At 50.2% G+C, this 22,594-nt stretch overlaps 1 protein-coding gene across 1 annotated transcript in view; it reads left to right on the top strand.

Moving 5' to 3' along the window:
• Window positions 1-367: 367 nt before the first annotated feature.
• The window catches only part of KCNB1 (potassium voltage-gated channel subfamily B member 1), a 79,058-nt gene continuing 56,831 nt past the window's right edge, over window positions 368-22,594 (top strand). Inside the window, exon 1 of the mRNA XM_016217403.2 lies at window positions 368-934. Coding sequence (XP_016072889.2) covers window positions 368-934 — 567 coding nt within the window. The remainder of the gene's footprint in view (window positions 935-22,594) is intronic.

The following is a 22,594-nucleotide window of genomic DNA, read 5'->3' as shown; positions in this document are numbered from 1 at the left end:
CCGAAGGGCGGCCCCTCCCTCCATCCGTGGGGTAGGGCGGGCTTCAGCACCGGCGGGAGGGACAGCGCCCAGCCTTTCCGCCCTCCCTGAGCCGCTTAAGCGCGGGGAAGGTCAAGGCCGGCTGGAGCCCGGCTGGAGAGGTGGGGAGGGGCCGCGCCCAGCTCGCAGTTTGCTGACCTGCGCCCGCTTTCTGCCTCGCAGCCGTCGGGATGGAGGTGAGAAGACGGCCGTGACGCGTGCCCGCGCGGTCCCCTGCACCCCCAACAACCCACTGTGCTCCCTGCCCCCCTCCCCCGCGGCGGCCGGCCTTGCAGTCCAGTGACAGCGGCCTGGGGGGGCAGGGGGGGCGGGGGCGGCCGGACCAGCGATGCCGGCGGGCATGACGAAGCATGGCTCCCGCTCCACCAGCTCGCTGCCGCCGGAGCCCATGGAGATCGTGCGCAGCAAGGCGTGCTCGCGGCGCGTCCGCCTCAACGTCGGGGGCCTGGCGCACGAGGTGCTCTGGCGCACCCTGGACCGCCTGCCCCGCACGCGGCTGGGCAAGCTCCGCGACTGCAATACGCACGACTCGCTGCTCGAAGTGTGCGACGACTACAGCCTCGACGACAACGAGTATTTCTTCGACCGTCACCCGGGCGCCTTCACCTCCATCCTCAACTTCTACCGCACTGGGAGGCTGCACATGATGGAGGAGATGTGTGCGCTCAGCTTCAGCCAAGAGCTCGACTACTGGGGCATCGACGAAATCTACCTGGAGTCCTGCTGCCAGGCGCGCTACCACCAGAAGAAGGAGCAGATGAACGAGGAGCTCAAGCGTGAGGCCGAGACCCTGCGTGAGCGGGAGGGCGAGGAGTTCGATAACACGTGCTGCGCCGAGAAGAGGAAGAAGCTCTGGGACCTGCTGGAGAAGCCCAATTCCTCTGTGGCTGCCAAGGTGAGCGTGGGACCTGGGGGCTGCTGGGCTGGGGGCCTCTGCCTGTGTCCCCAGGCTGATGCCCACGGCTGGGGGACTCTGGCTTATTTCCCAAATATGGAGACCAGAGAGGGAGAGGGGCTATAGCAGAGACCCTGGAAGTGAGGACCAGCCAGCCTTTTCAGATTGTCCCTGTGTGGTATCGGCCGCCCCATCCTTTTATTCTTCAATACTTGATACCCCGACTTGGTTGGAGAAAAGATTTACAGAGACTTATAAAAACCCACAGCCAGAGGATGGACCATGCCAGTGAAAGAGAGAGCCCAGAGAGGCAGGCTGAGCCTCGCGGCGCTGGAGAGTTGAGTTTGGTCCATTCTACTTAACGCTCCCTGGTGAAGTCCCAGACGCGGGCTGGAGGGGGTGTCACCTTGCAATTTTAATACTTATCCCTATATTTACAACTCCACTTTGCCTCCAAGAAGGGAATGAAAGCAGCTTATAGACTTGCTTGGAGGACCTTGAGAGACTGTCAGGCAGTTTTAACATAAGTAAGCAAAATGGGGCAAAGGGACCTGAGGGGTGGGCGTGTGCGTGCATGCCCACGCAGCTGGCTGCGGATGCTTGTGGGCGAAGGGTCGCCCCTGGTTTGTTCTTTATTTATGGGGTGAGTTTATTCCAAGAATGATTTGATGCGGCTTGTAAAGATGCTTCGGCTGTTGGAAGAGAATGTATGTTTCAAAATCAGAGAGAAAAATGAAGCAGGAGGAGGCAGTGGAGTTTTATTACAGCCCGTGGGCCAGGGAGTCCTGTGTGCTGCCAGGTAAAGGCAGAGGGTGTAAGGGACTGGCAGAGGCTTTGGGTGGGGGCCAGGCCAGGACGGGAGCAACTTCTCTGTGTCAGGCTGCGATTCAGGGCTGTCTGGGAGAGATAGGGGCCTGTCTCCACATGGCCAATGTGCTGGGTGTCGGAATAAATGACAACACAGTATGTTCAGTGCTGTAAAGAAGTTCATTTGGGACCCAGGGGGAGCCCAGAAAAGAGAGGTGTTGATGTCAAAATCCAAGAAGATCAAGTCAGGAAAGACGTGTGGAACATACCCTCTGAGAGCAGGATCAGAAAGCGAGGTGGGTGGATAGATCCATGTTCTCATGGAAAAAGGGGAAAAGGGGAGGAAGTCTACATGCCAGCCATGTATGTGTTAGCTAGGGCTGCCTTCATTCAGCCGGCCTCTCATTGTGGGATCCTCCTGGCTCAGTTAGCTTCTCACCGAAGGCTCACCCATAGGGCCAAGTTTGAAGGGGACCCTGTGGGGTCCCTTCCTCAGATCTGACTACCCAAGGAGAGGCCTCTGAGAGGGGATTCAGGAGGGGGTGGCTGGTAGGAGCGTGGAGGAAGGCCTGCAGGTTTTTCCTCTTCCCTGTCAACCCTAAAGAGGACAGAGATTCGTAGGCCTGATTTCCTCTTCTGAGGCTATGGGCTGCCTCTGGTCATAATCCTGCCCCAAGTTTCATGTCCAAAAAGCCTCCCTCTTAAGATAGAGTCACTCACCCTTAACCGGCTTAGGATCAACAGACTTATTTTGCTATTTCCAGGCTTGACAGGGGTTCCTGCCCTCCACATCCTGTTTAGGCCTAGACACAACTCTCCCACTTCCCTGTCCTGTCCCTAAGGCATAAGAGTGAGGGGCAGGGGAGGGTCGGGTCACCCTCCCAGAGAAGAAGCAGGCAAAGGGCAGTGTTTAGGTTGGCGTCTGGCAGCAAGGCAGGAAGCTCAGCCTTGCAGAAGACACTGAGAATAAATAGCCTCATCTCTCCATTGGGTTAATCTGCTTGCAGGGACAGCTTTGTGACCTCTCTGTGATCCCAGGCTCAGCCAGCACACATTCCTGGCAGATGGAGGTCTAGGATATTCGTGCAGAGCTGAAATGGGAAAGCAGGCAAGCTCATTGGCTTTCAGTGTAGAAGTCCTGACTGCCATTCATCAAACACCCACTGTAAGAAGGGTAACACAATTAGTCCTTATGCCTATTCTCTATTGTTATTCCACCTTTCTCAAATAGGGAGCCTCAGAGAGGTTAAGTAACTTGCCTAAAGTCACACAGCAGGCAAGAGAGGAATAGCCAGAAATTCAGACTCAAGTGTGATTGTAAAGACCCTGTTCTTTCCACAGTGGATAAGTGCCATAGTCTCCTCCCCAGTCTGCCTGCTTCTGCTTCTGTCCCTTGCAATCCGCTGCCCACACAGTGGCCAGAGTGAGCTTCCAAAATGTAGATTGGATCACATTATTCATCTGCTCAAAATCCTCTAGAGGTTTCCCATCACACTCAGCATAAAATCCAAACCTTCACCATGACATACCAGACCCTACTGAATCCAGGCCCATGACCTCTCTGAGCTCATTTCTTCTCTCTCCTCTCGTTCACTCGCTCCAGCCCCCCTGGACCTTGCTGTTCCCTACACAGGTCAGGCTTTATCCCATCTCAGGACCTTTGCACTTGTTTCTGCTGCCTAGAATGCTCTTTCTCAGACTCTCATGGCCAGCCACTTCTCCTTATTCTTTGTTTAAGCAGGCCTCTGCCCAGATATCCCCTCCTTAGAGAGACCTTTCCTGAGCCCTGTCCAAAGCAGCGTCCTTCCCCTTAGTCTCTGTCATATCATGCAGTGTCCTTCCTGCAAAGGCTTCAACACCATCTGAAATGATATCTGCTTCCTTCTGTTTCTCTGTTTCTCCTGCACAAAAGTGTAAGCACCACAAGTTGTGTTTACTGCTCTGTCCCCAGCACCCATCATGGTGCCTAGCACAGAGGAACTCACATAACTAAATGTAGAATAAGTGAATGAATCGAGCAATCAGTTAGTCACCATGTCTCAGGGCTTGGAATCTGTCATTGCTTCCTCACTGCCCACCTGCAACCCAGTTCCCTGTGCTCACCTCACTCCCATCCAGCCCCTTGGATGGATGCCTTGCTCGTCAGACAGCGAGGCCTGTGGAAACTTCTCAGAGGCCACAGAAGAAGAAGGTAAAATGGGGGACCATTTCTGTGTGGCTGCGAGATATAAGAATGACCATCTCATACATTTAAGAGCAAGGACAGACCCGGGGTCCGAGCCCAGCTCCAGCACTCTCCCCAGTTTCTGGCCTTAAGCAAATACTTCAACTCTCCAAGCCCCAGCCTCCCACCTGTTAAATTGCAGGTCATTATGAAATCATGTTTGCCAAACTTTCTCACAGTACCTAGCACACAGGAGGTGGGGCCTTTCTCGAAGGCTGGGTGGGCTGAGCTGCAGCAAACTCTTTCCTTCTGAAAGCGGTTCTGGGAGGCTGAGCTGACTCTGAATAATTGATGGGATGTTCTGGCAACACAGAGACAAACCAAAGCACAAGCCCTAGCCTTCGCTGTCAGGGAAGTGAAAATCAAAATCCATTAGGCAAAAGGCAGTGTGATTGATTCTTGTTTGGAGGGTCAGCCCCAACAAAGTGACAGGATTTCAGTGCTGGGCCACCACTGGGGTTCTGCTTTCTCGGAAAACTCCACAGGCTTTTCTCAGTAGGAGAGAGCGGGAGCTAATTCACCCAGTACGGAGTGTCTGTGTTTTCTGGAACAGTCTCGGGACTCAAGCCCTCAGATAATTCCTTAATTTCCAGAGTAGCTGCTGTTTATTGTGCCAGGGACTGACTAGTGGAACTTTACATCCACTGTCTCATTAAAATCCCTTCAACAATTCAGATAGTCTGTCTGTTTGGGCTGCAAGCAACAGAATAGAAAAGTCCAAGTGGCTTCTCAAAGGGGGAAGATGTGAAATGTATCATCTCACATAACAGGAAGTTCCAAGGTAGCTGGTTTCAGAGTAATGGTTCCATGGTGCCATCAAGATTCCAGATTCTCTTCATCTTTCAGCTCCTCCAACTCCTGCAGATGACCCGGTCCTCATATCACCAAATGGCTACCCAGTCCCAGCCTTCAAATGTTGACACACAGTATTCAACCAGTGAAGTGGGGCATTCATCCTATATGCCACATTTCTCCCTGAGATAAACTTTTCTCAGGAGTCCCCTTAAATCCCATTAGCCAAGATCAGGTCCCATGCTCATGCTATAGCCGCAGGGACGCCTGGGAAGGCAAGTGTCTGGATTTTCAGGTGAGGAGGAGAATGGATTTGATGAGTGGTGTTAAGACTCTTACAAAGAAGATATACATGGAGGCTCTGAGAGGTGAAGTCACTTTTGGAGCTCACACAGCTAGGTGCTCAGTAAATGTTTGTCGAGGGAATGAAAATGGCAGAGCCAGAGTTTGAACCCAGGGTGATCTGGGTCCCAAGCCAGTGTTTCTTAATCCTGGAGTCGTTCAAGCCATCTGAACTTCAGTGAGCTCATCTGCTGAACAGTGACCCACTTCTTCGGGCTCTTTTGATGATTCGAGGAGATTCCAGATGTAAATGTAATTTGCAAATGGAAAGTACTTTATTATTGTGACTTATTGTTATTATTATATTCAAAAGAGGGAGTAGTTTTTATTTAGGGACAGTGGTCAGTATTTCACCCACCGCAGACTTGATTAAGAATCAACTCTGGAGTCCAACACATGCGGTTCATTCCTCAGCTCCATCCTACCAGAAATATGAATTCCTTTCCTTCTCAGAGTCTCAGTTTCCTCATCTAGGAAATGGAGCCCACCATGTGGGAGATAATCTGCATAAAGTTTTTAGCCCAGTGCCCAGCCCATGGTTAGCATTCGATAAATGACAATGGAGATTATTAGTGTCATCACTGAATTCCTCTATTCTGGCTGCACCCCTGGTTGGCGACATCTTCTATTGCAGTGCTGTCGATTGTGGGATCACTGCCTGCGCTGTTAGGATTTCATGCCTCTATGTGATGATGTTCTGCTTCCTTCACCTGAACTGAGGGACCCATGAATTCTCACAAGAAAGATGAGGGAAACCAACTCAGAATTTACGGGGTTTCTCGTAGTCATGAGTTGTCTGGCTGTGGCTCTTGCAGGCCCCAGGTTGGTCATCCTGGATACTTATATTTATTCCTGGGAGGCCATATGCCGGAGATTCAGAATCCTGCCTGTGGGGTCACACAGACCTGGATGTGAATCCCAGCCCTGCCATTTCCTACCTCTGGACATTGGGCAAATGATTTCCCTTCCCATAGCTTCCATTTCCTAATCTGTAAATGAAGGTGGTAATAAAACCCACCTCACAGGGTTGCCCAGAGGATGAAGTACGCTAGTGCGCGTGCAGTGTTGAAGCTTGCTTCATAAATCCAGCATCCTGATGTGATAAAGGGAAACGCGGAGGATGTGTCCAGGACTTGCCTGGGTCACTCACTAAGTTGGTGAAAGATCAGGGACCATTTCCAGATCTTTCTGACCCCACTGTTACCCTCAACGAGGCTCAGGGACCTTTCCATTTCTCCAGGGTGCTTGGCCAGGATGAGAGACCTTGGCAGCTGGTCTCAGGGGTTTTGAAAGTCTCTGATAGGCTAGAGAATGTGGAAATGCTTAGGAGGAAAAGTGATGCCCAAAGGAGCAGCTTGGCCAAAACTTAATTAACTGAAAGAGAAGCATGCATTAAGCTCCATACCCAGCACTTCGTGTACTTCTATGCCTGAGAGCATTATGGATAGGAGCCCTGATTTTAGAGCTGCATCGCCCAAGTTCAAAGTTTGGCCTCTACTCAAAATCATGTGATTTGAGGCAAACTACTGCACCTCCCTGTGCCCCGGTTCCTTTACTCATAGAATGGGCACAATAGCAGCACCTGCCTCATTGAATCGCTACCAGAATTGAATGAGTTAATGCCTGCAGAGCACTTCAAATAGGGCTTGACACAGAAAGCCCTCGATGACTGTTAGGGGTTTTGTTGTTGTTGTTTGTAATTGTTATTGTCTCACTTAATCCTCCTGACAGTCCTGCCCAATAAATAAGCTCCTTTTCAAAATAGTGTTAGTCTTATAAAATGATGCAGGCTCATTGTAAGCGAGGTTATGTAATTTGTTCAAAGCCACACGGGCAGTTGGGGCAGAACAGGGGCCCGACCGTGACAGAGGAGATGTGGTTAGTGTCCCATCCGTGTCCTTTCAGCTGTTACCATTTCAGTGCCACTAGCCCAACTGCCAGCTTCCAGCCCCTGCACTTCTTTGCCTGGCAGCGTCCTCTGGCCAGTGGAGGCCGGTGAAGACAGGTAGTTAATGGCCCACCCAGACCAGCCTCAGCTGCCGACTGATGGGAGACGGTGTATAAACACCCGCGCTTCCTCGCCCCTGGCTGGGGTGTAACTCGCAGGTGCATAGTCTCACTGGCCCCCAGAGTTCCTCAGAATTAAGCCCCAGGTGCCCACCGTGGTTCCTGGCTTGATAAAACACCCTGTTTGGCCTCTTTCCTTCCATGTCTCGCATCTTCTCTCCCCTCCCGGTGTTTTCTGGGATCACTTCCCACATAAGCCACCTGTACTTGGATCCCTGTCTTACAATCTGGTTCTGGGGGAACCAACCAAAGACCTGTGTATTAGGGCCTTGGGCCCTCCCACCCCAGGACCCCCTTCCAAGCCAAGTCAGAGGTGACTCTCTTCCCGTGAGTCAGAGTCACCCAGGGCAGCAAATGGTGCTGGGTAAACTGGATGTCCTCGTGCAAAAGAATGAAATTGGTCCCTCACCTCACACTGCGTAAAAAAATGAACTCAAAGTGGATCAAAGACCTAAATGTAAGACCGAAAAATATAAAACTCTGGATATGTTCATTCATTCAGTAAGATTTATGGAGCACCTACTGTGTGCCAAGCCCTGGGCTGGGTCCTGGGGACACAGCAGAGAACAAAACAAAGATCCCAGCCCTAATGACACTGAAATTTCAGTAGGGGAGAGAGTGAGACCATTCACAAAATAAATACAGATACTGACTAGAGCAGGGCAAGTGTGAAAAAGAAATCATGAGACAGTCAGGGGAAGATGAATGCTAGCTGGATATTTGATGTGATTGAGGAATTAATGCTATTTTTAGGTGTGATAATGCTCATGTGATTATGTTTAAAAATATTTATCTTTTAGATAAACACACTGAAGTATTTATGGGTGAAATGACAATATCAAATTAAAGTGTCATATTTTGTTTGTTGATAAGTGCCATAGAGATAGGTCAGCAGGTAAGGGGTTTAACTAGGGTGGTCCGGAAGGGCCTCACCAAGAAGGTGACAATTAAGCAGAGACCTGCAGGAAGGGAGAGAGGGAGGCATGTGGACTGTTGGGGGAAGAGTGTTCTGGTAGAAAAAAATAGCATGTGCTAAGGCCCTGGGGCAGGGGCAGGTCTGGGGCAGTCAAGGCACAGCCAGGTGACCAGTATGGCCAGAGCAGAGTAAGCCAGTGGAGGAGTTAGGAGGTAAGATGAGAGGATGACCTTGTCTGTTCTGTTGGACTTTGGCCTTTCCTTGGAGCAGCTGAGCCTTCACACTGCCTCCCTGCCTTCAGCCATCCCCTTCCAATCCATCCTCTGCAGCGAACCAGAGCCATCTTCCTCAAGTGTAATCTGTTCATGTTAATCATCCCCTTCCAAAAATCCTTCCAAGGTTCTCACTGCCCCCAGGATAAAGCCCAAACTCCTCAGCCTGACTTTCAAGGCCCCAGCCAACACCTCCGCCTTCACCTCCTCCCGTCCTCGCTCCATAGCCACCGCACCCGCCCGCGGTGTTCCTCGAGTCCTCTGTCCTTCCCAGTCCCCACACCTTGGCCAAGCTGATTCCTCCGCCTGCATCATCATCTTCCTTTTATCTGCCTGCAGCCTCTCTCTTTCCACCTTTCAAGGCCCGGCTTCCCCCTCTCCCTGCCACCCACACCGCCTTCCGGCAGCCCTGACTGCTCCCTCTGCTACTCCCTGGGAAGCTGACGTTCAGACCTTTCTTGCACAAAGCGCTGTGAAGACTGGCTTATGGGTTGTTCCGTGGATGCCAGGACTGACCCTTAGAGACGGAGGAATGCTTAAGAGAGCAGGCTCTGAAACCTGACTGCATGGCTTCAAATTTCAGCTCAGCACTTCTGAGCTGTGTGCCCTAAGGTGAATGACTTAACTTCTCTGATCAGTTTCCTGATCCATAATTTGGGGAGCCTCCCAACGACCGATTTTATATGAAGCACTCAGAGTTAGTGCCTGGCACTCTCGCTGCAAGTTAACTAGTGTTATAGTTGTTGTTAATACTGCAGTTAACTGGTAGTAAACATTTGTTGAGTGAGTAAATGGGAAAATTTGGGTGATCTTATGACAACTGGTCAGAGGGGTCTCTCTTACAAGGCAAGGGTCTCCCCAGTATACCCCTCCATCTCCTCCTACCTCCCTGGTCTCTACCTGCCCACTATGATCTCCACACTTCTTAGGCCAGGAAGAGGTGACCTCCTGCCTTCCATTCACAGCAAGGAGACAGGATTAAATTAGACACTTGAGATGCTCCCTCCCACCCTGACTGCTCCATTTTACTCTGCAGCGAGGCTGCTCTCCACCATAATTGCCCACCATGGCCTGGCAGGCGGACGCTGTCTTTGAGAGAATATGTTACATTTGCCAATTCCACACCATCACTCGCATCCGCCAGGTAATGGACCTGGAATCAAACAGATTCTAAAAATAAACTACCACATTTCACTAATTGCTACCTAGGGCCCTTCCCGGAGTCTTTCCAAGGCCTATATGATCGTTGAGGCCCTTGACCTTGGCCAACGCTGCCTCTTAGAGTCCTCGCAGACCCAGTTGCATGTAAGAGGCAGCCCATGATTGCCCTGTGGGGGCATCTGAGAAGCAGAAAGAAAGGCAGAGATAAGAGGATAGTGTTGAACCAGCCTTCCATTTGCTTATCATGTCTGGAGTTCCCACCGGCTCTTTGAATGGATCAATTTCCTTTTATCTCCTCTGCCTTGGATAAGTTTACACATCCTTTATTGTTCCTTGAAATACTGACTGCAATTTGATGCGGTCACTCCCTCCTATTCCTGGAACAATCCTTCTGGTTTCAGAGTTAGCTTCCTTTCTAGGCTTCTCTGATCCTTATAACTTTCTCTGGGTCTGTGTGCATGCCATCTGTTCTTTGTATGATAAACATTTATTGCTATATGCCAGGAACCATGCTGGGTACTAGAGAAGTACTTGTGTATCTATTAGTTAGGATTCTTTTGGTTGCAGGTGACAAAAATGAAGCACAAATGGACTTAAGCAAAAAAAATATAATTGAAGAGCCCTTGGTTAGGTAAGGCTTCAGGTAGGGCTGAATCCAGGGGCTTAAATAGGTCATCAACACTTGGCTACTGGAGGGAGTTAAACATTGAACAAGTACAAAATTAAATGAAAGCATAACCACACAGCGTCATTCGTATGCTTTGAAGGAAGGAGCAAGGTGTTTTGATGGCGAATAACAGGGCATGGTCTGAGGGGGCCTCCCAGTGTAGGTGTCCCTTTCTGGGGACCCAAACTTGACTTTTCTCCTACCTGAGCTGCAGAAATGATCTTTCTTCTACAAATTCTCCGTTTCTGCCTCTCCAGCACCATTTAGCATGCTCCCTCTTGTATTTGACTTTCTTCCCAGCTTGTTTTATCTTCCCAACTTGTTTTATCTCCCCAACTAAAGCAGGATGTTCTCAAAGTCTAGGACTATATCTTATTTATTTCTGTGCTCTAGAGCAGGGTGGGTGGGCTGGCTGGTTTATAGATCAAGTTTTATTGGTACATCTGCCACATTCATTTACCTATTTGTTAAGGCTGCTTTTGGTAACAGCAGCATTTACAGGAGAAGTTTGCAGACCTGCATTCCAAAGTCGCCTCCAGGCCTGACCCAGAGGAGGGGCTTTGTCAGAGGAATTGGAGGGCTGGCGGGAGGGAGGGAAGGCTAGCTGTGTGACCTTGTGCAAATCACTTAACCTCTCTGGGCCTCTGGCTTCATATCTTGCAATTCCAGCTGCCCCTTCTCATCCCTCAGATCTCAGCTCAGATGTCAGCTCTTCAGAAAGGACCTCCCTGACATTGAATGATCAGTTTGGACCTAGTGGTGTTCACGTTCTTTCTGTGATAAAATCTCTCTGGTTTATTTTGAGATGAGGCCAGTTGGGGCAGGCTACCTTCCCTTCCTCTTCATCAGTGTTTTCCCTCCTTTCATATGCCATCTTTCTGGTATGAGTGCAAAGAACCCTTGTTTGGAACTCTGGAGACCTGGGTTTATAATCCCAACACTGCCCTATAGGAGCTATGAGACAGACCCTTCATCTCCCTGGGCCTCAGTTCCCACAGCTGGAAAATGGGCCAAGCAGGAAAGGCAGGGACACTCACCTGTGCCAGAGTGGCCAGCTCTGTGTGGCCAAGCCCATGTTTGTTAGTTTTTCTTCTACCTTCCTTTTCTCAAGACAGAGACAAGAAAGAGCATCCGCCCCAAACCTTGCCTTAATCTGGCCTCCGATGACTCCTTGCTCGCTCAAACTCTTCATGCAGCATCTGTGCCAAGGAGTGGCTGGAGGGTGGGGGGCTTGGACACTCCCCAACCCTCTGCCCAGTCTCCGTCACACCCCCATAAAGCTCTGTGCAAATGTAGCCCGAGGCAAGTCCCCTGGTCCCCTCTCACCCCAGGTTGCTGCCTCCAGCTCCCTCCCCCTGTACAAAAATTTTAGACCCTTACTGGCCTCATGACCTGGAGCATAGGCCAATCCAAAGAGGAGGTCTCCGGATGGATTGAGAAGTCCGTGGTGTGTATATGTGTGGTGTGTGTGGAGTGTGTGTTGTGCGTGTCATGTGTGTGGTATGTGTGTAGTCTGTGTGGTGTGTGTGTGTGTGTGTGGTGTGTGTCATATGTGTGTTGTGTGTATGCGTGTGCAGTGTGTGGTGTGGTGTGTGTATATGTGTGGTGTGTGTGTATGTTATGTGGTGTGTGAGTATGTGTGGTGTGTGTGTGTGGTGTGTGTGTGGTATGTGTATGTGTGGGGTGTGTGCATGTCGTGTGTGGTATGTGTGTGGTGTGTGTGGTGTGTGTGTATGTGGTATGTGTCATATGTGTGTTGTGTGTATGCGTGTGCAGTGTGTGGTGTGGTGTGTGTGGTGTGTGTGTATGTTATGTGGTGTGTGAGTATGTGTGGTGTGTGTGTGTGTGTGGTGTGTATGTGTGGTGTGTGTGTGGTATGTGTATGTGTGGTGTGTGTGTGTGTCATGTGTGTGTATGTGTGTGGTGTGTGTGTGTGCTGCATGCCCCTAGTACTGAGTGATCCACCGACAGGGCCGGCTACAGAAGTTGTGGGGGTGCAGTGCAAAATGAAAACGCAGCCCCCTTGTTCAAAATTCGTGGAGACTGTAGAGTATTAAGCCAAGTTGGGTACTTCTGAGCACAGGGCCCTGAGTGACTATGCAGGTCGCACCCCATGAAGCCAGCCCTGCCCTCTGGGAAGGATGACTCGGAAGGCCTAGGTGAGGGGTAGAAGGCCCCTCAGTCCTGGAGAATCTGTCAAGGGAAAAGTGCTTCCTCAAGCTCCCTGCCTAGGGATATGGAGGCCAGAGCGGGGACCTCAAACTCAGATGGCAACAGGGGCCAGGTAGGTGGTGTTAACAAGTAAAGCAGTTGGACAAGAGAATTATGGTAGGGCAAGTTCAATGAGGAAGCCAGTTAACACTCAGCCTTAGTGTCAAGGAGGCAGCAGGGGGTGGTGGGGACTGCGGTGAACTGGGCCATACACTCCCATTTAAAGAGGCAGCTGCTATTCAGCTCCAGGCTGGGTTCTTTTCTGAGTCCAGCCAGAATGTTAATTTTCATGTGAGATAGCCAAACTTCAGCGTTGGCAAATAATTTTTAAAAATTAAAGCATTTGAGCCCTGGCCAGTGTTGCTCAATGGTTAGAACATCGGCCCTCGCACAGAAGGTTCATGGGTTTTGATTCCTGGGCACGTACCTGGGCATACACCTGGGTCGATCCTGGCCTGGTTGGGGCACGTGCTGGACAAAGGCAACCAGTCTACACCTCTCTGTCACATCCAGGTTTTTCTCTCTCTCTACTCTCTCTCTCTCCCTTCCACTCTCTTTAAAAATCAATGGGGGAAAAAATCCTCTGGTGAGGATTAATAACAACAAAATTAAAACATTTGAGTGGGCCAAACGAAACATTCAGCTTTTGGGGCTCCAGTTTTGGATCCTGGAAGCACTGAGCCTTCGGATGGCTAGCAATGGGAGGAGGGCCATTCTTGCCTCTAAGGCCCTCCCGTCTGGAAGGGGGAGATGAAGAGAGTAGAGCTTGGCCCTGCTCTCTCCTTACTCCCAGCATTAGGCCCCCCTCCCCTGTCCTTACTCCTGGCATCAAGCACAGCACAGGGTGACAAGTGTTTGTTGAGTGAATGACTGTCCCACCCCGCTGGGACTTGACTTCAAAACCCAGGGCAGCTCACGCCTGGTGATGCCAACGCAAGTTAGGGAAATTCATGGTAAATCCTTAACTTACTAGCTAATGGGATCCAACGTTCCCTACCCAGCCTCAACCAGAGCAGGAAGAAAAAGCTTCGGTAGCGGTTGGGAAAAGCACTGGATACTGAGTCAGCAAAGCGGCCTGGCTCTTAGCCTCAGGTTCCTCATCTGCACAATGGGAATCATAAATCCCCTGGGCTTATCCAGAGGAATGGAGAACATAAAAGCCTGTAAAGTGCTCAGGGATGTGCCTGACCTGCAACAAATGTAAGCTGGTATTTTTTTATTGTTATTTTTATCTTCCTCGTAGTCTGAGCATTTGGCTTATTTCTAGGGGCTGTGGGCCTGTGTAGAATTGAACTTTACGTCCCTGTAAAGTGATGTCAGCTCTACAAATTCAGCCTGGAAAGCTTGGGAGTTCAGAAATTCTTGGTAGAGATCAGGGTGCCCGGACTGGAATTCTGGTGTTTAAGTTTGGAATTCTGCCGCTCAGGATCACTACTCTGATATCCGTTGTCGGAGCGCTGCCATGCAAGGTCACAGCTCTGGGGTTCAAGGTCAGAAGCCTGCCATCCCTTGTCAGAATCCTCAAATCTGTAATTGGACCCAAGGAGTATGTGGCCAGAGCTTTGCTACTCGTGATCGAAACTCTAGCGGGCAAGGTCGGAATGCTGCTGTTCCCGGTTGGAACTCATGTTCGGAGTCAGAATTCTGAGGTTCAAGGTCAGGCCGCTTCGGTGGTGCTCACGACCGGAATCCTGGCAGGCGCATTAGGAACACTGATGTTTGGTGTCAGAACTCTTGTTCCCAATTGGTTATTTTGTGGGTCTCGTCCTTTACGTGTCATTCATTAACTCTTCTTCATCCATAACTCCTGGCAGCAGTTGCTGAAGAAATGAACCGCAGAAGGTCCCCGAATCTCTGGTTAGCCAGCGGGGTTCTTTTATTTATGCCTCCTTTCCTTATTGTTTCTGACACCTGTCCACTCCGGAGGTGCCTGTAGAGTTGATAGGATCCTCAGGAAGGCGGCTGAAGGATGGCTCCCCTTCCCCACCCCTGCTAAAGAACCTCGAGCCTATTGTCAACTTTGTTTAAATCCACTTTTTCTTGCCAGCTGACCTGGAGCAGGCCCCGGGAAGCAGCCCTGCCAAGCCCCCGGGGGCACCTCAATAATCTCACCACCCTATTATCCAGAGAAAGGCAAATGGTGTTAGGCAAGGGTCGGACCGGAGTGCCAAGGGCTTGTGGCTACCCAGCCTGGGAGATGAGTGGCTGGCAGCGATACATGGGGAAGTGGAACAGTTTGCTGGTCACTGCGGTCACAACAAAAGCACTGTTGGTGCCAACTGGGGAGTTTCATTGATCACAGGGTAGAGAAGTGCAAAAAATCATCTTTAAACTCTACTTACAATGGTGCAGATAAGGGCACTCAGTGGAAAGGGGGGTGGCAGGGACAATGTGCTGGGTCACATCTCCTGGTCAATGGTTATAGCACATCCTTCCCCCAACCTTCATGTTCCATCCTTTATTTTTTTCATAGACCTTTTCTTTCTTTCTTTTTAAATTTTTACTTATTGATTGATTTGAGAGAGAGAGACATTGATTTGCTGTTCCACTTATTTATGCAGTCATTGGTTGATTCTTGCATGGGCCCTGACCAGGGATCGAACCTTCAATCTTGGCGTATTGGGATGACGCTCTAACCAACCGAGGTACCAGGCCAGGACTTAAAGCCCTTTTCACCACCTTGTATGTTACAAGTTTATCTGGCTCTTGTCTGTCTTGTCCCACTACATTATAAGTTCCATCAGAGAGGGACTTGGTCAGGTTTTACTTCTATCATCCTAGTGCTAAAACTGTGCCTAGCACATAGTAGTTACCAAATAAAAATTTGTTGAATAAATGAATGAATGAATGTTGCCCTTCAGATATGGTGAAATCACTCCTTGCAGAGCCCACCTCCAATCTCATCCATGCTTTCTATACAGAGTTTTTGGATAGGGGTAAGAGGAAGAGGCAGTGGGGAGGGGAATTATCCCCTCACGGCTTCTAATTGCTGTCAGGATAACTTCCAAAATCCTTATCTGGCCACTAAAGGCCTGTAAGAACTACCACCCATCTTCATATTCCTATCATATGGCTTCCTATCTCCTTTTTCAGATCCTCAGGACACCATTCTGGGTCTCGCTTCAGGGCCTTTGCACATGCTATGTTGACTAACACAGTCTTGCAGCCTTTTCCTGGCCCCCTTGGCTTCCTTAACTCATCTTTTAGGACTCTGCTTAAATATGCATCCCTTGTCTTCCCAAACATGATGTCATTACCCTTATGATGGGCCCTTGGTCACTGCTTTTGGATCCCTAAGTTCATTACTTTGGGGATAATCTTCCCTGAGTTGGAGGTTCCTTATGAGGGAGGTGGTCAGAGCCCCTTCCTTTTCACTCAAAAAAAATGCAGAACCTGGCCTCTCTCCCAGATAGGAGACATTCTCACTCAAGGGAGGAGGAGTTTGGGTCTCCCAGGGAGATTTCTTAGGCACCCTTCAAAGCCTGTCCCACACTAGAGCAGCACTGTGGGTCCTCTGTCTCCTCGGTCACTGCTCACCCTCGAACTGTCCCAGCTGAGCCTGGGGCCCCCTCGAGGACTCTGAGAGTTTAGAGTGCACAGCACAGCCCATTTCTCCGATGACACCCACATAGCTAACACTCATATACCACTCCACAGGTGTTATTAACTCATTGAGCCCTCACAACGCCCTATGAGGAAGGCACTGTTATTATCCCCATTTTACAGATGAAGAAACTGAGCCCCAGAGAGATGGAGTAACACGTGCAAGGATACAGCTAAGAAGTGGCAGGATGGTGTTTAAAACCAGACTGTTACCTACCCAGTCCAGGCCCTGAACCAGCACAGCTCTCTTCAGCTTTCCCCTCACTTACTGCTTCCTTTTATTCTTAGACTCTTGCCTTTCTCTTTTTGCTTTTCTCCCTTTTAAGTGACTAAAACTCCTCAAGTTATTAAACAATCCCAATTGTGTGACTGTTTGGTTATATTTCTCAGATTTCCCACATTTGCTGGTGAATGGCCTGCAAGGCTCCATAAGGCCAGGCCCCTCACCTCTCTGACTTCATCTCCTGTCACGACCTCCTGGTTTTCTGAGTGCAGCCACACTCATCTCATACTTACTAATTCCTTCCTGCCTCAGGTCTTTGCATATGCTGTTCCCTCTGCCTGGAATGCTTTTCCTCTCTCCTTCACCCTGGTCATTGCCTATTCATCCTGAAGCTCCAACATCGAATGTCACCTCCTCTGGGAAGCTTTCTCTGATATCTGAATAGGTCGACTCCTCAGTTATGGTTTTCAAAGTTCTACGTGCCTGTCTTAGATAGACCCTTCTTTCTGTTATAATTTCACATTCATTTAAGTAATTATCTGATTACTGCCTGCCTTCCCCCACCTCAAGTGGACTGTGGGCTCCCAGATGGCAGGACTCGCCTGCTGTGTTCTGTGCCTACTTCTGTGTAAGCACTCCACAGACTTGTGTTGAATGAATGGATGGATGAATGAATTCGGAGGCTAGTCACAGTTGGCAGAGAGCTAACGTCACACTTTTTTCAGTGGGGAGTGGATTGGATACTCTGGAATGTCTAGCTGAAACTCGAACCAGAAGGTTCTTATCAACCCAGACTGAAAGGGACGAGAGGCCACGTTTTTTATAAACAGTCAAGTCTCTTTCTTCTCTGGTGCTCGCAGTGTGTTGAATGATGATTACAGTGTCTTCTATCAGATTTTTAAAGATACCTACCTGAGTTATATTTTGCAGGATGCTATTGAATTTTCCTTAAGCAAACACCATATGAAGACTCTACACCCAGGGAATAGAAATTCTGAGGGAGCTTTTAAGGTGAAGGATCCTCGAGAATTCACCAGATCTGTGGCTTACCCAGAAGTTGCACTACCTCTGGGGGCAGGTGGACATGGTTCAAATTCCAGCTCCACCACTAGTGCCTGTGGCCTCGGACAGGCTACCTCCTCTCTCTGAGCTGACATTGTCTCCAAACTCCATGCTCCAAGCACCAAAGGCGGCAGAAAGAGAGGCCCTCATTCCTGGCTGTTTTAGCAAAAGTCCCAGGTTTTCCCTGCGCCCAGGGAAAATACCTAAAACAGGGATTTGCTTAATAGTCTTCTTTAAATTAATTCATTTATTTTACTTAAACCAAGCTGTTTTAAGAGGAAATTTGACATCACAAAGAATTGGTACCATTTGCCATATATCATGTTAAGAAATTCTAGCCAGATGCTGGAGCCTGACAGCTGCTCTTCTTGGGTTAAAAGGGGAAATGTATGTGTTTTGGAGAAGTGTTAAAATCCCATTAACTTCAGACTGGGACTTCCCCCTTTAGGGAGTCTGAAGGTTGGAAGGAGAATTGGAAAGGCTAGCACCTTCTCACTCTGAATCAATGCGATTTGATGTCTTGTCCCTGTACAGCTAAACCAATCTCAGCTACACGGGAGAGTCATCTGAGATCTTTAACAGTCCCAATGCCAGGCCACCCCCCAGACCAATTTAATCAGAATCTCTGGGGGTGGGACCTAGGGATTGGTATTTTTCAAAGCTCCCAAGGTGACCACTGTGCAGTGAGAAATTCAGATTTCAGTGCATCTAGTAGTGTGTGTGTCCCACATTGGCATACACATGGGTTCAGCAAGGCCACTGGGTTGCAGGAAGGGACTCACTGGGAGGCTGGGGTGCGCTGGGCTGCTCAGTGTGTCTCAGTTTCTCAAAAAGTGAACTGAGCAGGAATCCAGGGAGGGTCATTTAACACTCGAATGGGAAGGAAACTTGCACACACCCCCTACCCCACCCCCCAAACGAAGGATTAGATTCCCAGGATGAAATTCAGCTCTCACCCTGATCCTATTCCAACTCTCTGGGGTCCAACTGCTTGTTACTTGAACTGGCTGTTACCTCGCCATCCATCTGTCAGCTATCCCAGACCCAGCTCTGCTGCTTACCAGCTGTGTGGCCTTAGGCAAGTCACTCAGCTTCTCTGGTCTTCAGGTTCCTTGTCTGCATCATGGGAGCACATTGAGGGCATTTCTCCCCTGGGGACCTGTGAGTCTTCATCAGGGAGCAGCCATAGGTTCCTTAACCCCACACCCAAGACCTAGGTCAGGGGTTCTCAAACCCCAGGAGGTCTGCCCCTCAGACCACAGAATCAAAGTCTCTAGAGGGAGCCCAGGACCAACCCAGGGATCTCAGTTGATTCCGATGCAGGTGGTCCTCGAAGTACAATTCTACAGTGTATCACCTAAGCCTTAGTGTCCATCACTAAAGCCTCTTATCTAGAGGCCCAGCCCATATGAACCACACCCTCCACACACTGGCCTCCTTCTTACAGGTGAGGAAACTGAGGCTCAGAAAGGCTGAGTCCTTTGCCCAGGGCTCTGCCGTGAGTACCTGGCAGAGCTGGGATTCGAATGCAGAACCTGCTTAACTCCAAAGCTGGTGTTTTTCTGCCTCTCACCATCCTTTTTTATTTTTATTTATTTATTTTTAAATATTTCACATGTAGGTGTTTTTTTAAGTTCTCACCCGAGGATATTTTTTTCATTGCCCTTCAGAGAGAGCGGAACGGAAAGAGAGAAATATCGACGTGAGAGAGACACATTGGCTGGCCGCCCCCTGCACACACCCCCACTGGGGCTGGGGGTGGAGCCTGCAAGCGAGGCACGCGCCCCTGGCCGGAATCGAACCCGGGACCCCTCAGTCTGTGGGCCGACGCTCCAGCCACTGAGCCAAACTGGCCAGGGTGGTGTGTTTTTTTAATATGTTTTTATTGATTACAGAGAGAGGAAGGGAGAGGGAGAGAGAGAGATAGAAACATCAATGATGAGAGTCATTGATCGGCTGCCTCCTGCACGCCCCGACTGGGGATCGAGCCCGCAACCCGGGCATGTGCCCTGACCAGGAATCGAACCATGTCCTCCTGGTTCATAGGTCGACGCTCAGTCAGTGAGCCACGCTGGCTGGGCTCACCATCCATTTTTAAATGGCAACTCCCACCCCCTGCACTTTCTCCCTTCCCTGCTTTATTTTTCCCCGTAGCAATTGTTGTCTTCTTCCCACCCCACTCCTGGCACGCTTGAGTGTACGCTCCATGTGAGCAGGGGTTTCTGTCTCGTTTATGAAAGGATCCCAGCACCTGAGTTAGTGTCAGGCACACAGTAAGTACTTAATGAACATTTGATAATGAAGGCCGTCCCTGCACCTCTCTAAGCCTCTGTTTCCCCATATGTGGAATTTAATCCTTGACTCACCCATCTCAAAATCCTGAGCTAATAGGTGCTTTTGCTCACTGTAGAGTGCTGTGCCCAGGTGAGGGGGCTTTAGCTTGCCATGGGTGAAGGTGAGGTGTGGCCCTGCCCTTGGCCCTGCTCAAGGTTGAAAGGTCTGGTGCCTTTCGAAGCTGGGCTGGGGGCTGCAGTCCAGGCCCTCGCCTTCCCAAGGACCCCCAGCCCATAGCTCCTGCTCGGCCACCCCACCTTCCTCCCGGGGCCTGTCCCGGGGCTTCCCCCGAGCCCCCCCAGGCCGCTTTGTCTTCCTTCACCTTGTAACTCCATCTGCGCAGCCTGGTCCCCAGTTCTCCCAGCGGATATAGCAGCTCGCAGAGCCCGAAAGGTACACTTGTGACACGCCACCCTCGGTGTCCACAGACTCTAGATCCTACGAATGGAAGAGACTGAACTTGCACTCTGTCAGCCCAGATGTGGGACAGTGCCTTTTTGCTTTGGTTCGGTTTTTTGTTTTTTCAACACCAGATTCAGTGGCCTGCAATGGAGGGTGGTAGAAACTTAACCTCAGTTCAATTCAGCCTGTTCCTCATCTTTCTTCTAAGAACTGCCCTAAGTTGGGGAAGGTTTAGGTAGTGGTGAATTAATGCCATACAGGTGCCGTCAATGTGGTGGATGCTGTAGGTGCCTCACCCACAGTCCCTTTCTAGGCTGGCGCACCCCACCTGCTAATAGCTTACAGCTGCCCCCTCCTCACAAATGCCCCCTCTCGTAGTTGCCCTTCACCAACAGGAATCACCTGCTGAGGGGATCACACCCCACAACAGCTCCCTCCTCCCTGCAGGCAGCCTACAGCCAATGACTCGCTGAGCCGGGGTACAAATGCTCAGCCTCCTTACTTTAAGATGAGAGCTACTCCTGCGCAGTTCACGGCTACGCTCATGGGCTCCCTGATGGATCAGGCTGAAGCTCGCCTCCTGCTGAGACTTGCTTCCCTCACTCCCTGCCTCCTAAAGGTTCTTCCTCAGTGAGTCTTGGGCCTAAGAATCCTCGTCTCAGGCTCTGCTTCTAGGGACAGCCACCTAACAGGTATGTGAGGAAGTGATCGTTGTGTTTAAAACTTACACCCATATCCAAGTGCTAGGGACCCACTACTAAGAGTGACCCCTCTAGGACAGTCTGCCCCGCCCCAGCAGCCCCACCTTCCTCTCTCTCATTTCCCTCCATCTGCAGGATGGACTGTCACTGACCACATCCCACTGTCCTGCCAAGCTGAAGAGATTTGCTTCTGCTGACTTGGTGGGGACATGGCTAGAGTGGGCTACAGTCCAAGCATTTGTTTGCAAAGGGCTTTTAAAGGCTTGTCCAGCCCTCCCTCCCGGCCCTCTGTGCCAGGAATGCTCCCCAGCCCCAGCACAAAAGCTCTGGCAAGCTGAGCCTCGTTCGCCTCCCCCTCCGGCGTTTTCTGAGGTTTCTCTTGGCATCCTTCCGCACCGACCTTGGACGGCGTAGTGAAGTTGGGAAAGGCTCCACGCCAGCTCCCCATTAATGTGGCCTTTGAGAGTGCATTGGGGGCTCCAAAATCTTTTGACCTGCTGAGAGCAGGAAGTAGAGAGGGTGAGCCAGGTAGGGAGGAAATGATAGATTCAACGGTGCTGAGCTGTGTGACCTTGGACAAATCACAACCCCTCGCTAGGTCTCAGGTCCTCCAACTCTAAAGGAGGGCTTTGGGCTGGGCAATTCCTCCCAACTCCCTGCTGTACCCGTTCACTGGAAAAACACTTATTGAGTACTAAGTATGTGCCAGGCACTCTTCTAGGTGCTGAGGACATAGCAATGACCAGGAGTCCCTCTATGGTGAAATAGAATACCCCTAACGGGGAGAATAGAAAGAATGCAGGATTTAGAGTTAGAGGACCCGGATTCTTTGCCACTGATGGAGACCCAGTCTCCTCTGTGAAAAGGGGTTGTTCTGAGGCATCACTGAAGCAGTGGATGCAAATGTCCTTGGTAGTAGCCACATCTAACATTTATTAATCACCTGCAGTGTGCCAGGACATGGACAGACAATAAACCTCATAGTCTCTCCATGAGGAGGGATACTGTAATGGTGGCGAGTGAAGGCTCTGGAGCTGGAGTGAGTTCATGTCCAGTTCTGCCACTTCCTCTTCTGTGTGACCTGAGACAAGCTGCTGGACCTCTCTGTGCCTCAGCTTGCTTACCCATAAGAGAAGGGCCATGACTATATCTGTATTCTGAGGTTGCTGGAAGGATGGAGTGGGTCAGGACAGTGCCTGGCACATAGTACCCGGTCAGTCCAGGGGAGGAGCTGATGGAGATGTTGAAGGAGCCTCCTCCTGGTCTGGACCCAATGCCAGGGGCTCCCTCACCTCCCTTAGCCTCCTGGACTAGAGAAGCTAAGCTGAGCTGCAGACTGAGGCCTAGGGATCTGCAGCTTGGAAATACCCCTTTCTGAGTGTGTACATGGGTATGTTCATGAGCTTCTAGTCACATAAATACAAGTGTGTGTGGCTGCGCATGCTTACTTGCACATGTCTGAGCATGAATAATAGCAAGAACATACTCTGTGATTCCATTTATATGAGCATCAAGAGCAGCAAAACTAAACTGTGGTGAGAGAAATCAGAACAGTGGCTGCCTTTGGAGATATTGACTGGAAGGGAGCCTGAGGGAACTTTCTGGATGAGGGAAATGTTCTGTACCTTAATTAGGGTGGTGGTTACACAGGTGTATCCATTTATCAAAAGGCATTGCACTGAACACTTAAAACTTGTGCATTTTATTATGTGCGAATTATACCTCAATAGGTGTTGGGGGGAAATTAATCAATAGATCTCTTTTGTTGAGGGCTAACTAACCATGTGCCAGGCACTGTCCCAGGTACCTACAGGCATCTGTCACTTAATCCTCATAGCAACTCATGTCGAATGCCTGTTTGTACATGCATGTACAG

The sequence above is a fragment of the Miniopterus natalensis genome, chromosome 7 (assembly GCF_054644295.1).
Source record: "Miniopterus natalensis isolate mMinNat1 chromosome 7, mMinNat1.hap1, whole genome shotgun sequence".
NCBI classification, from domain to species: Eukaryota; Metazoa; Chordata; class Mammalia; order Chiroptera; family Miniopteridae; genus Miniopterus; species Miniopterus natalensis.
This window is presented reverse-complemented; position numbering and strand designations above follow the sequence as displayed.